The sequence below is a fragment of the Cibotium barometz genome, chromosome 50 (assembly GCF_041138505.1).
Source record: "Cibotium barometz isolate CiBa-2024 chromosome 50, ASM4113850v1, whole genome shotgun sequence".
Lineage (NCBI taxonomy): Eukaryota > Viridiplantae > Streptophyta > Polypodiopsida > Cyatheales > Cibotiaceae > Cibotium > Cibotium barometz.
In genome coordinates this window covers 2,015,993-2,031,827 of record NC_141095.1, presented here as the reverse complement: position 1 = coordinate 2,031,827, position 15,835 = coordinate 2,015,993, and the positions used below count along the sequence as shown (strand labels likewise).

At 40.4% G+C, this 15,835-nt stretch overlaps 1 protein-coding gene across 1 annotated transcript; it reads left to right on the top strand.

Annotated features, from left to right (window-relative positions):
- Positions 1–10,350: 10,350 nt before the first annotated feature.
- On the top strand, positions 10,351–12,010 carry LOC147609714 (large ribosomal subunit protein eL33z-like). The gene is made up of 4 exons (XM_086786847.1): positions 10,351–10,488; positions 11,353–11,388; positions 11,469–11,697; positions 11,788–12,010. The coding sequence occupies exons 1-4, from the start codon at positions 10,460–10,462 to the stop codon at positions 11,827–11,829; spliced, it is 336 nt and encodes a 111-aa protein (XP_086642973.1). The 5' UTR covers positions 10,351–10,459; the 3' UTR covers positions 11,830–12,010.
- The last annotated feature ends 3,825 nt before the right edge of the window (positions 12,011–15,835 follow it).

The following is a 15,835-nucleotide window of genomic DNA, read 5'->3' as shown; positions in this document are numbered from 1 at the left end:
CAATGCAAGAGCCAGAGTTTTCTTCAATGGACTTCTCACATAGATGCCGTTGATATGAAAAGATTGATTAGACAAGGATAGCCTTTGGCCCCTTGAAACGGGAAAGTAAACGGGACCTCGGGAAGCGTGCTAACATAAAAATACAGATGCGACGAGAGAAACACTAAAATGGGTCCCAACTGACCCCCCCATGTATGTGCCAAAAGCATCACCGCTTGAGTATTTTTATAGATTTTATTCCATCAAAAGTAGTTTGCATGGCTATTTTAGCCCAAGCTTGCTCAACAAGCTTTCTTTTTACAAAATAGCTCCGACACTAGAGCTTGGTCACACACTAAGTGTAAATAATCAAAATTCTTCTAGCATGTGCTAAGAATATGGCAACACCATGCATAAGCATGCATAAATAATTTGTACAATCATTTGGCATGTGGCCAATAAAAATAACTCATAAAATAACCTTGGGCACATTCACTCATATAATAACCTTGTGCACATTCGCACATTCCATTTATTAAGTTGATTTTTGCACACATTAAATCAAGCATATTTTTCTACGATTATTATGCATCAAGAATATGATAAAATATATACCTGTGATAGTCCTCCCGTTTGAGGAAAGAACTGTCCTCAGTTGTGTAGAAGAAAATTCTATAACAACAACATATCAGGCTCGTTGCTATCAATGTCATAACTTGCAAGGTAAACAGAGGTTCTTATGGACATGGAATACCACAGATAGACTCAGAGGTTCATTGACCCAGCATGGCTCTAAGGCACAAAGGCATGGCTCAGAGGCTCGGGTGAACATAGACTGTAATAATAAAACTCGTGCGACACCTAAATCGGTGACCCTCACACTCATCATCAAATCACAAATAATAATATGAAATAATATGATCTAGACAAGATCCCTTAAGTGCAACACACGCACTGCTCATCACCTATTTCTCAAACGTAAACGTATTAGTTGCCCTTCTCTACAATTAATCCCAATATGAAACGTTGATAGGCACAAACATAACATACACTTACCACTTGTTTCACTATGATGAGAGTATCATTATACAAATCATCTAGCATGGAGTCTATGCCACTAGACTCAATTTGGTTTTCCCCAGTGCTGAATAACTCCATACCTCCAGACAATATGAATAGAGCTCCCAAACTCGACAAAAAGGGACTAAGCACTTGGGCTAACCTCTAGGACTACAAGCTCCGAAAATGGATTGATCTTCCAGAAACCCTCCAATGCTCTTTTAGACTCAATGGAGAAGACCTAGCTATGATCCAACACATAATAAACCTCTGGGAGGTTGATACAGCCAGCCTTATACAATACAAAGGAGGGTGCTTCACATTAAGAAGCTTTAGGTGGGACTTGTCTGAATGTATTCTCCTAATCCCCCCCCATGGTTGATCGTAGGCCACCTATACACATCAAGTTGAATAACATATGGCATATCTTGAAAACAATGGATTTTCAAATTCTCGAAGATTTTCCCCCCCTTCATCCCCCTAAAAAAATCTTGCCTCGCTAGTAGCTAATCCTACATCAAGCCCCTTGGACAAACTCCAAAGCACTTAAATTGGGATTAGGAAATGGGAGATACATGATGTAGCTAATCCTACATCAAGCCCCTTGGACAAACTCCAAAGCACTTAAATTGGGATTAGGAAATGGGAGATACATGATGCAAAAAATCTAAAGAAACCATTAGCCATCTCTTCATCACCTGTGAGCTTAGCAGGGAAACTCTAAAATTCTAACACTTTTGCATCTAGGTGTCTCATCCACAAGAAATGAGCTAGAAAAAGCTACTATTGGGTGAAGCCAGTGGTATGTCGATTGTATTTTGGAATTTAATACGTGCTGAATATCTTGGGGCTATTTGGATTAGTCGAAACCTATGTGTTTTTGCTAAATAAAACCTCAACAGTGTGTCAGGTTTGAGGGAAGGTTTATCTATGTAGATGAGACGGGGAACTATATTTGGCCCTTTTTCAATTTATAATATAATACTTATTATTGATCCCAAAAAAAACAAAGAGATTTGCGCTTTTTACACCAAGAAGCCTAACTTGGAATTAAGAACTACTTACAAGGCCTCTTTGAGCATATTAATATTCCTAATAAAGGCCACAAATTCAATGTCTTTTCGTATTAGCTAACATTCTTCTTCAGCCACCTCTCGAATCTTGGAGCAGAGTTCCTCATTGGCCAGCATATTTTCCCTAAAGCAATCTTCTTCCGCTTCCCGGACTCGAACTATTTCATCAGATTCATGTACTAGCTTCTATACTTGACACAGTGGTAAAGCCATCTCAAATCCCTATCTCATCTATAGAGATAAACCTTCCCTCATACCCAACACAATGTTGACATAGTTACAAAGCCATCTCACTTTATGACAAAAAGGATATGGGTTTCTTCTACAATCCCCTGCACTTCACTTTTAACTTCATTTAAGAGCTTACATAATAAATCCCATCTCTCTTCCTCCAAACAAGAAACTAGAGTGCTCCCAAGATATCTGATAACCAAGCATGATACAAGCTTCCATCATAGCTTCCATAGTGCAGTCTTCTCTGGGGGACTGTTTTTTCCAACTTTCCCCCTCTCTTTGACCATATCTTAACTGTGGGTCTTGTACCCACTAGGTTCTCTATAAAAGCAACAAATGTATGGTCCACCTGCTTTTCCTTTAGATACCACCTTTTGGTTCTAGGTCCATATTTGGGTAATCTGCTTTTTAAATCTTCATAACCTCTTGCCTGCAGCAGTAAAGCAAAGGTTTGGAGCTCATTCCCAATATGTTTGAAGCCACAATCTGACCAGGGCACAAATCAGGTGATGTTCCTCTGCAGATTTAGTAAAAAAAATCCAGCTCATCACATCTCATCTTGTTCACATTACACATTGACCAACACATGCAGACACATTTATGCGTTACATCTGAAGCTTCTAAACCAACAAATGACACCTTCTGAAAAGCAATGGCATTCTTGGTGCACCAGATTTCCCACAGAACACAAGCTCTGATTATGTTAAACAGTGACCCTGCATCTTCATCATTAAATGACCATTTGCCCAAAATCCAATCCCCCCAGTAAGCCTGAATGCCCAACCCCTTCTCCACCCATTTATCAATCCTTGTCCAAGTCCCTTTGATGGCTGGGCATTCCCAAAATGCATGTCTACCATCCTCTAAAGAGGATCTGCATTTGGGGCAAGCTCCACTAGAGATTTTTTTTCCCTTTTTGCAATTTAAAACCAATAGGAAGAGCCCACATGTCAACCTTCCACATAAAAACCTGAAACCTCTTTGGAACCTGACTTTCCCAAAGCTGCTTCTTCCATCTCTTTTTCCAAGAGGCAGAGCTCCAACTCACTCTCCATACCTTATTGCAATAATCCACATTGGCATCCCCACATCTCATCATAGAGTAAAGTTCTTTGGTTTTGCCATTGCCTAACTTAACAACATTAGACCAGGTCCAATCTTTAATCCAAGAAGCTTCATCGGCTACAGTGGAGTACCATCCCCTTTGGATCAAATCAGACACCTTGATCAACAAATCTCTCTCTCTCTACCTATAGATAAATTCCCAACTTATATGATCCAAGTCTTTCCACCTCACCCCATCCCAATCCTAACAATCATTCAAATGCCTTAGTCCTTTATTATTTAACTTCTTAGCAGAGGAGATGTCAAGAAGACCCAAGGGGGGGGTTAAATTTATGTGTCCACCATATCCCCAGACTGAGCATAGAATTCCCAGTTACTCTGCACCCCCCCTCCTAGGTCATGAGGCCTAGGATATCTTTCCATCTTTTGCATAGAATCTTACAAAGCACTGAATAACCAACTGATCACTGTATCTTAGTTTTAGGCCAATGATACTCCCTGTTCTGCAGGCATTCTCTAGTGACACCACCAGAGGGTGAGAAGCAATGGCAAACAAGAGGGGGGCCAGAGGACAACCTTGTCTCACAAACTTGTTGATCTCAAACCCTCCCACAACTCTTCCATTCAACATCACATTAGAAGATCCTCCCCAAGATAGACTATAGATACAGGTTGCAATTTTAATCCCAAATCCAAGCTTTTCATAATTCTTGTTTTACAAAGGACCAGTGCACCCTATCATAGGCTTTCTTTAGGTCAAGTTGTAGCATAATGCATTTTTGTTGGGGTTTTGATAGCCACATCTCTTCCTAATAAGGCAGCAAGATGTTGTCTCATAAATTGACCTACCCTTAATAAAGCCATGTTGTTTTTTGGACACCACTTCCTGCAATACTACAGTAATTTTGAGGGCAATCACTTTAGCCAAGATTTTGTAAATCAGAGTTAACAAAGTGATGGGTCTCCAATGACCAAACCTATTACAAGCAGTTTGCTTTGGAATTAGCTTCACAAGCCCTTCTTTAAAGTCCATATCCATGTTGCCAGTGTTAAAAGATTTCCTACAAACTTTCCCCACTCTATCCTTTAAGGAGGGCCAAAAAGTAATGAAGAATTCAGTGGATAGCCCATCCCACCCTGGGGCTTTATCTCTCCCCAATTTCAGCAAGGCAACCCAACACTCATCAACCTTCACATCCCTTTCTAGCCATTTAGCTTTGTCACGATCCCCATTCTGAGTGATTAACCCCAACAATCTTTCTTCGGCTTGGAATCTCCTCAAAGAGCAGTCCTCCTTCAAACTAAGAGTAGACCCCAGGAACTTTACCCATTTCTTGGCCAAAGTATTCATATCATTCAAAGGGACTCCATCTTCATCAATAATTCCCCAAGGCCTCTATATTGTGCCTTCCTTTTGAAACTTTCAGGTTCCTTTTATTGCTAAAACACTTCCATTTGGACCACTTTTCCTCCTCTCTAACACATATGTCATCTTCATCCTTAATGCCAGCTGGGCATTTAAAATATAAGTTGGTTTCCTCTGCATTCAATCCACGTATTTGTCTTTTGATCTATAGTTTTTCCAACTGTAAGGCCCAGTTCCTTCTTTCACATCTCCTTGCCTCTGCCCTCAATTTACCCACAGCTCTAATAATCCCTTGCATTATTTCATTGGCAAATTAACTCCATGCACCATCTACCCCCCCTCTCCTTTTCAACTTTCTAATTGCTTCTTCAGTATAGTCCACAAAGAGAGCATCCTTAAGGAGGAGGTTATTAACTCTTAGTTTCCTTGTGGAGTAATAAGCAAGATCGAGCTCAACTCCATCGCTCACGTCCCAACACCATTTTAGAGGCATATGATCAGAAAGAGCAGAGCTGCAAAATCAATAGAGACTCTAAGAGTATCTGGGACCCAAGTGGCTTGTTGGCTAAAGAAAATCCTATCAATTCTAGAAGAAGAAGATATATATTGCAGACTAAAATAAGTATGTCCTGGATTATCCCTCCAATCCCCTAACTGCCAACTATCCATAAGACCCAGATCTCTTCTTAGATTCTCCCATTTACCTTTTTCCTTTCCTACCAGAACAGTACTTCCACCACTTTTTCTACCATGTTAAAATCACCCAATATAATGCACAGGACCTGAATATTTAAGTTGGCAATCCAGTTCCACATATCACTTCTGATTTTGTGGTTATGAGCCCCGTAAATATTAATAAGCAAGATTCTTTCCCCTTTCACTAGGATTTCTACCACCAGAATTATACCATTAGGATGGTTGGAAATTATACTAGGGTTAAGATCACTCTTAACTAATATCATCACTCCATTATAACCCAAGTTTACACCCTTGTACAGAATCACCCAATCTATGAACTATCCTTTCTAGAGATTTTGCCAAAAAGGTTGTGTTCTTGTATGGCCAAAACCGAGTAGCCCCATAGTTTCACTAGCCCCCAAAATGAAGCGTTCTTTTTTTTAAATCTTTTAACCCTTTTACATTCCATGTGCACCTGAAAAAGTCAAAGTATTTCTTCATGAAGGCTCTATTTCCAGGACCATGTCAACTTCCTCCTCATCCCTTATCACAATCTGCTCTTTATGAATCCCTTTACAAGCCTCATCAACCAGAAAATCAAACCTTTGTTCAGACGACGGACAACTATCACTTTCTTTTAGTGGATTGAAGGGGTTTGAGTATAGAGAAGGGCTCAGATTACCTTGGGAACTGGAATTTTTACCCTCACCCTCTGATTATGCTGAATCTTCATGGCTTCTATCTTAGCTTACCTTACATTGATTTCCCTATTACTCTAACCCATTCACCCTCCAGACCACCCTCACTAGCCTCCTTCATCACTTCCTTTCCCTTCTCCTCCTTCTTCCGACTCCCAGTCGATTCGGTAGTTTTTTCAACACCATTTTTCTTTCCCTCCTTCCCCCCCTTATCTTTTGTGATAACCTGTTCAGGAGAATTTTTAGCTATATGACCAAAACCTCCACATTTAAAACATACTCCCCAAAAAAGCTCCAAATTTCAGGCCCAACTCCATAATACCCCAGTCACCCAAGTCCAAATCTATAGATTTCGATGTTTCTTTGGAAGTGTTCCAAGAAATGCAGACACTGTTTGCTTGTCTACCGACTACATCATCATTAGGAAGATACAACACTATCTAAGAGAATGAGTAATATCCCACAGAGCTGGTCTCAGCTAAGGGGGGAGGCCAACCACTTCAACCCAAATAGGACAGGCTGACCACTTCAACCCAAACAGGACATGCATTCTGAATACTCTTATTAACATCAAATAGGGGGTTGAAAGGAAAAGCATGCACTAAGCATTGGCCCAAGAAGAGGGGTCCTTTGGCAAACAACTCAATCACAAACTGCCCTTTGACAAAAAGGACATTGAAAAGAAGCCTTTACCTAAATAGAAAACCTTGGAAACAACATTTTCATGCAAGACACTTTCATGTAGCCATCTCCACAACTCTACCTTAGACGGGGTCTCCCACGACAGAAAACAAAAACGCTGCACATGGAGAAAAGCCCCACTTGATTTTTGACTAACTCGTGATTAAGCTTCAAACATACCTTCTCCTTCGATTGTATGTACAATCTATCGTTTAGCCAATCGGGCACACACTTCTTCCTCGTGAACTCGACCTCCGCCTCCTCTCTGCGTCTCTTGATCTCTCCTCCTCGGCATCGGGCTCCCAATCCCCCCATCCGCTCTCAGACACCCTCCTCAACACCTTGATGCCACAGACTAGATGACCCTTCCATGTAAATCCCGTCTCGTCGACCACCTATCGACATACAGGTTGCATGCAATCCGCACGATCGAAATGAAAGCTAGCACAAAGCCACTACTCCACTCTCCTTCTACACCACTTTTCTTTGAAAATCCCAAATCTCTTTGGTTTTTTTTTGGGAAATATTTAATATATATTAGGTGCTACCACTAATTACGTCCAACTTCTTACTTACAATATCAGGCAGCCCACCTAGGCTATCTCCTTATTCCCAAAATGTCCATCCTTTTATCACTTCCCTAAGGCCCCTATCTACTCCATATCCCTCTCATTAGAATTCAGTAGTTTGCAAAGGAGGGTCCATCTTTCATCTTCCCAAACAAAGGAGGGTTGGCTCTAAGAAACATAATAACCAAGTTGCATACAAGCTACCATCATAGATTCAGTAGTAAAACCTTTGGGTGGAAGCTTTTCCAAGACACTTTTACCAGCCCACACCTTCACCCTCCCTTCACCATAGGTCTAGTGCCCATTGAATTTTCTATGAATGCCACAAACGTATATACAAGGTGCTTCTCCTTCAGGTACCACCTCTTAGTCTAGGGTCCAAATTTGGGCAGCTTGGTCTTTACCTTATTGATAATGAATTCCTGCATACAAACGTTTGGTTAGGACTTCCTAGTATGTACCAAGGTCTGTTGTAGAGCAAGTCATCTGATTCCATTGCATAGAGAATGAATTGCCTGGAGTGTGTTAGCATCATTCAGTTTTGGTTAGCATAATATACATATTTACAAAGATAAACACACTTATACATAACTTCAATGCTATTCAACCCAATTTCCCTACCCTTATAAAATACTAAGTTATTTCTAGAAATCCAGATCTCCCAAAGGCAACCATATCTAATAATATTAAATAACCAGTTTTTAGTAATCTCATTAGGTTCTATCCCCTTTCCCAAAACCCAATCCCCCCACAATCCCTGAACCCCCAAAGATCTAGCCACCCATTTCTCTATCTTCACCCAAAATCCCCTGATGGCTGGGCACCCCAAGCAAAGATGTCTCCCATGGCTCTCCTACACCTTGGACAAGAGCCTGAAGTAAAATTCCTTTGTAAAAGCTTAGAACCAACTGGTAAAGCCACTAAACATACTTTCCACAAAAAGGCTTGAAACTTCAAGGGCATATTGGACTCCCATATGAGCTTCCATCTCTTTCTCCAGGTTCGAGCTTTCCATTTTACTTTCCAAGATTTGTTGTAGTTTACCACATTCAAATCTAATTTTCTCAACTCTGAGTATAAGGCTTTGGCTGAACCTTTATGCAGCTTAACCCCATTGAACCAACCCCAGTCTTTGAGTTAGCTGGAGTCATCCAAAGCAGTGGATACCCAACCTTTCTGAAGCTCCCCCAAGATCTGATTAACCAGAGTTATTCCTCTTGGTTTTAATCCAAATTCACTGACCAACTAATCAAGCTCTTTCCAGCCAGCTAGGGTCCAGTCCCAACAATCTGCCAGGAATCTTAGCCCTTTGTTGTTCAAACACTTTGCTGCATTGATGTCTATCAAGGCTAGAGGTGGGTTAAAGTAATGGGACCACAAGATTCCAAGGTTGAGAAAGGAGTTGCCTGTTACTCTTGCACATCCATCCCATTGTAGAAGATACAGCATCTCCTTCCATTTTCCACAGAGCAACCTACAGAGTGAGGAGTTTGGAGTTAACTATACCCTTCTCTTTTTCAGAATACCTATTTCGGGGTCTTCTAGCTTCTTGACTATCCATCTCCTCCTCTTGACTATCTTCATCAGGGGGGTCAAGATTTTGGGCCATCTACCATGGAAGAGGTCTCCCATGTCTATTGAATTCTCCCATGGAAGAGGTCTCACCATCCATTCCCCCCAGAGGACTAAACTGGTTAGAGTAAATCACAGGCCTAGGAATCTTGGGGGAGTTAACTATACCCTTCTCTTTTTCAGAATACCTATTTCGGGGTCTTCTATCTTCTTCTTTGGTTGATCTAAGATTGTTTTTGCTCCTAGGTTTTTTGACCACCTTAGTCCATCCCTCTTCTTTGCAACTGCTCCCTTGAGGGTCCTGAGCTCCTTTCCCCTTATCCTCTTTAGCCTTGCTCCCTTCCTTTTCTGTATTATTTGGTCTCACCCCCTCAAGGTCCATGTCCTCCTTAGTATCTTCCTTCTCTTTATTTTTGTAAACGAGCATCACAAAATCTAGCTATGTGCCCTAAATCACCACATTTAAAACAGGCTCCGGGGAAAGGCCCGAATTTGAGAGCTAATTCAAATTTGCCCAAATCCCCAAGATCTATTTCTAGAGTTTTCGGAGTTTTGAAGCTAGTATTCCAAGAAATACATATGTTGTTCGCATGACGGCCTGAATCATCTTCTTTGGGGATAAACAGAGGTGGACCCAATGATTTTACTAGTTCTCATGCCCGGTCAAAGCCAGGGAAGGAGATCTACCAATTCTACCCACACAGGGCAAGCCTTTTTCAAACTATGGTTAACATGAAACAGGGGGTCAAATGGAATTGCATGCACTAGCTTGGGGCCCATAAACAGAGGCACTTTGGAGAAAATATCAGAGACAACATGTCCTTTAGAGAAAAGGACGTTAAAAAAGCCTTTCCCCAGATAAAAGGTCTGCACCACCACCTTTTCATGTAGAACATCATCAAGCCATGTGCCGAGTTCGGCTTTGGAAGGGGCCTACCCGAGTAAAATATAATAATACTACAGTAGGAGAACAAATTAACCTGCTTCTTCACCAGGTCTGCTGAGACTTTGGTACATACCTTGGGAGCCGTCGGTTGAACTAGCAAAGGATGTAGCCTGCTTGATACCCAATCAACTTGCAGTCTCTTATTTTCCTGGGTCTCCTCATGTTCTTCATGCATAGAAAAAAGAATGGATGTATTGTTCTTTTTTCTAAGCTAATATAAGGCCCGTTACACATACACCTTCGCCCATGTATGGGCGGGGGAGATTGGTGGATACCCCCACCACATCAGCATGGGCAGGCAGGGGTATGGCGACTTGGGTGAGAATGTGATTAACTGGACCATTAAAAAAAAAAGGGGCCCACTACTTGGGTGAGTGTGATTCGGGCAAGTTAACTGGACCATTTGGCCAAGTTAATTTGGCAGTGTGAAAAGCCACTTAGGGTTTTGGAACAAGAGCAGCATTATTCGCCATCCCCTGCTCTTTTTTCTGTACACTTCCTGCCGCTGTGTAGAGGGATATCTCGCGAAGCTCTTCACGATGCCGGAACGCAAAGGAGAGCGCGTCAGGTGCCTCTCTCTCTCTCTCTCTCTCTCTCTCTCTCTTATATGCGATGTGGTGGTTAATGGGGGCACAAATCTGCTCCCTGAGATCTGTTGCGGCCTAGCTATGGCAGTCGGAGCTCGATGGCCTGCTTTGGTTTCACGGCTGGACACGGTCCTCCCTCGCTATGCACTGCGTAACGAAGAAATGTGCCAGCCCTAGCCCTAGCCCTAGACCTACCCCTAACATCCTTAATGCCTAAATTTTGCCCCCAACCCCAAACCCTTAATCCGTCGGGGCTGTTATGGCAGCATATTGGTTGAGATCTCCCTACCTTTTGGTTTGAGATCTCCCTTTATATGATTTTACTGGAAATCTCTTTTCTGAAAAAAAACCTATGCCCCATCCGTAGGTGGTGTCCTGATGCTGCCAGGGAGCCTGCGGGGATGCCGCAAATGTCGCTGCCGGGGAGCCTACAGGGATTTGAATGGGAAGGGAAGGAACCTCTCCTTCCGGGTCACAAAACCACACCGCTAGGCTACACTCCCATTGGCACATTTATCCGTGTCTTACCATCATTATCTGTTGAGTTTCTGGTATTTTCTCTTGCCAATGTGCTGCTATTGTTAGCCTCTTTTCCGGAAAGAACAGTGTGCTGCTATTGTTGGCAGCAGCATTGTTTCCTTTAGAACACCCTTAAACTGACCTCCTTGGACAGTAATGTGGTCTCAAAGGCATGCTCCTTGTTGTGTCTCATTTACTGCTGTTGCAGTGTTTCGTATTTTGCCTTCTAAGCAGGTTTATTAAACTAATAGAAGGGGGCAAAAAATTATGTAGCACGCACAGTTGTCCATTGCAGCTTTTTTCTTATGTCCTGCACTATCTTACAGACTTTATGTGCGGGGGAGCATTCTCGGCTACAAAAGGTGAGTTCCAAATGAGCGTGAGGTTTACTAGTTCCTCAAAGAAGGTAGCTGGGTTGGATATTCAATCTCTCGTTTTGCAGGGGGAAGTCTAATCAGTATCCTAGTATTTCCCTCCTTCAAATAGAGGGGGTTAATACGACTGAAGAAGTAAACTGGTACCTGGGGAAAAGGATTGCCTATGTATACAAGGCAAGGACCAAGAAGAATGGCACTCTTTACCGATCGATTTGGGGCAGAGTTACAAAGCCTCATGGGAATAGTGGGGTTGTCCGTGCCAAGTTCAAGAAAAACTTGCCTCCCAGCTCTTTGGTAATATCCCAGACTAGTTCATTTTTTGTTGGGTCTTTGTGGTGAACGTTAGACGCAATGACCGAGTTTGGTTTTATTGTGGATTTGCAGGGTGGAAGAGTCAGAGTGTTCATGTACCCTAGCAGAATCTGAGGTGGTGGAATAGTCCATTCACCCATGTCCAACAGTTTTTGATATTCTACTGTGCAGGCTTTAGTACTCTGCCTACTTTCTCACAGCTGCTGTTCTTGTAGACGTCCTCGATTATCAGACTTCGGGGATGATAATCAAGTTTCAGTGGAACTAAGTCTAATATGAAGGATTTTGAGTGCTATTGTTTACCCGTTTTTATTGGTTGCAGCCAGATTTCTTTTTTTTAAAACCTATTCACTGTTGTCATAGATATTTTCATGGCAAGGTGTGTTGTGGCTTTGATGTGTTTTGCTTTCTGTGGTCCTGTAAGTAGGTGTGAAATCATATTGGATGCATTTATCTTTGGGCGAGATCTTCAAGGGTTGTTATGATCCGAGGGTTTGTTATGACTGGAGAAATGGCAGAGCCTTTGCACTGGTTCCAGTCACATCCTGGGATCTGTCAGCATCCATTATTTGCAAGCTGATCACAGGCAAGGGTGTCCGTGTGTGCTCACAAGCTGGGGTGCATTGGGCTGAAGACTTGGTGACCTGTATATGCTTTTATGTCACTATTTGGCCTGTTTTTACTTTGCTAGATGAATGCAGCTGTATTATACCAGTGTCCTGTTACTCTCCTATAAGTGCACTTATAGAAACAGGTGTAGTTTCCTTGCTATTGCTAGAGTTTATATTGTTGCTCATGCTAAATAGGTAGTGTCAACACTGCCCATAGTCACTGCTGATCCCGTCTATAGGCATCACCGTACGTCTAGTGTCAGTCATGTATGTCGCTCACGCAAGTATGCTGTAATGGAAGCGTGGCCTGAAAGATATCAGTAAAGTATTTAATTAACTGCGTAATTAAAGTTAGCATGGATGCAAGTATAATCATGTGTTGTGAGTGCATGAAATATATCATTAATGTATTTAAGTAACTGCGTAATTAAAGTTAGCATGGATGCAAGTATAATCCATTGTTGTGAGTGCATGCTTAAAACATCAAATCTTCAGCGCACACATATTTACTCTAGAGAAACCAGTATAGTTACTGGATCAAATAGCTTCCTTCCTTGCTATTGCTATAGAGTTGTAACTGTTACTCATGCTAATTAGGTATTGTCTACACTGCCCGTGATCAGAGTTGACCCTGTGAATAGACAACACCACCATTGGTCAATTGTCAGTCACGTAACTTGCATACGCAAGTACATGCTTGCGTAAGCTGTAACGGAAGTGTGGCTTAAACCAGTGCTCATGAAAGACTGTTTTCTCAACGAGTCTAAAGAAGGGCAAGGTTGAAGCCTAGCTGGTCTTCATTAATAGAAGTCTTGCTACTAACCGGTTTTGTAGCGAAATTTGTAAAAATTGTGGGTTTTGTGAAGGATAAAGTTCAATTCATATGCATGGATTCAAGAATAACACAATGATTTGTTGGTTCATCAAATCTTCATTGCACAAATGTTTACACTTATTGAAATATTGGAGCATATACTATATAGCTTCTATCATTGCTTTTGCTGTGCTGTTGCTCGTGCTAATGAGGAAGTGTTGACAGAGTGTTAGCTCCGTGATTATTTAAAACACCAAGTCTAGTTGTGTTTAAAAGAGATTTGATAGATCCAAATCTATACCTATATTGAAACATCTTTGTCTCGATTAATTTCAACAATACAAGCAGCGTAGGGATCAATGCTAAGGATGACCTCTTTTGTCTATGACATCTTCTCTGAGCCCTAGGGATGTATTGTTATTGGTAAGGACATGATTTTTAATATTTTTACCTACAGACCACACCTATCGCAGCTTAAATGTAAATCTAGATGGTCAATTGGCTATATCTTGATCTACTGGAGCTGGTGCTCCTAGATTCATTGGCAAGAAGTACTAAAGTTGATATTGTTCAAAAGCACTTACATTGTTAGGCAACTAGCAGATCTTTTCCCTCTATTGTAATACATCCATGAGTACCGTCCATATACTATTTGAAGAAGGATGCTAAAGCAGCTTGGAGAGTGGTCAATTATGATACTGCATCTGAAGACTTGGTAGTAGTCCAACAATGGCTAGTAGAAAAGTCCCAAGATTCAAACATGGTGGTGGTGGTGGTGGTGAAGAATGTAGATGGTAACTCTACACAAATGAGGGTATTTCTCGCGGTATGGTCGAATTGCATAGGAAATACTACTTTGTCATAGGGTGGTGGGGTTGTTAGTGTTTGTTTTGTAGTTGTTACTAATCCTTGAGATTAGAGTCTAATTTGTGTAATGAAGTAAATTTGGTATGCACATGTACATGGGGAATGAGTACTTTTGGGAGCCTTGGGCTACATTAGGTATAGAGCTCATGAGCATTGTACCTTTTCTATATCCTTTTGATATCAGATATCTTCTTTAGCTTTCTCTTATCCAAGCTAATCAAGCTAATTAAGATTAATTAGTTTAATCTTAAGATAATGTAGGTGTAGCTTTCTTGTATTGGTATCAGAGGTTTTGCTTAAATCTTAATACTTTGATTAAGAGATTAATCATTTTTAAATTATTCTTAAATCAATTCTCAAAATGTTTTTTTTAAAAGTCATAGTTAGTGATAATTGTTTTTGGGTTATTATTAATTCAAATTTATAGAATGCGTTTTCTTGTTCATGATTAGTGTTAGTCATTCTTAGAAAGACTCAGTTTTTAATTTTTTTTTTGAATATTTTTAAATTTTCTTGAAACTTGTAAAAATTTTAAATTTTAATTTTTGGGGGTATAAATTAGAGTGTATTTCTATTAAATCTTCACACAAACCTTAGTTTCTTGGTATCATTTGCAAGATCCTTTACATTCTTGGTGGATATTGTGCAGTTTTGATGAAAGATTCATCAAGAAAGGTGTTGATTATCAACGATATTGGAGACAGATTACAAATACTATAGAGTTTGGTGCAGCTTTGATCAGAAGTCAACAAATTGAAGATCTATTGTAGAGTTTTTACAGTTCTGTTGCGAATTTGAGTATAGAATTCAATATCAATGGGGAGTAATTGTTCAGATTATAGTTCTATGTGCAGATTATAGTTTTGTGTAGATTATTGTAGAGCCATTTGCATATTTACAATTCTGTTACAAATTTGAATAAGTTTATGTTGCAGAATTATGATGATTTCAAAGCAAAATTCAGATTGAAATAGATATTATATGTAAAATTTATTAAATAGAGCGAAGATTAATTTGTAAAGATTACAAAAGCATTGTGCAATCATTTTTTTCCATGGATTTGAAGTAAAGTTTTACTATAAATCAAGTCTACAACAATTTTAGTAATAAAAAGCTTGATAAGATTTCAAATCTTTGCCTAAAAGAGGTGTAAACATCTAATCTTTATTGTCTATTATCATTTTTGTTAACCTTTGTAGAAAATCTTGAAGTCTTAATGAAGATTTAAATATGAAGGTACTGTGATAAAAAAAGTGATTATAATAATGGATTAGTATTAATCCTTAAAAGATTAATACTAAAATATGACAGAAAAATCAAGATTGAGTTTTACAAAACTATAATACAAGAGCCTTTTCATCATAGAGCTTTGGTTAAGCTCTCTGAAAGAGGACAAATAGTTACAACAAGGATTGGTACTAATCAATGTGATTAGTCAATAATCTTAACAAAGAAATAATTGCACAAAAGACAGTTAACACTCATCTAATTATCCTCTCGATCTAAGGTTTCATCACCTTATTGTTAAGGCTTAGTAAACAGCCAATGCTTCTCCTCTCGATCTAAGGCTTCCTCACCCTATTGTTAAGGCTTAGTCCAGTGCTTCTCCTCTCGATCTAAGGTTTCATCACCTTATTGTTAAGGCTTAGCCGACCATAGTGTTAGCAGAGTGCTCCCTTCACAACGACTATCAGTGCTCCAACTATGTAAGGACATGTTGAAGCAAGCATTTCCCTTCACAGGCAGAGCGACTTCACCTTGGTCTACTTCTGCAGGCTACCAAAACAAGACGGCAACAAAGGCTTCAATCCATGCGAATTCAGCTGTG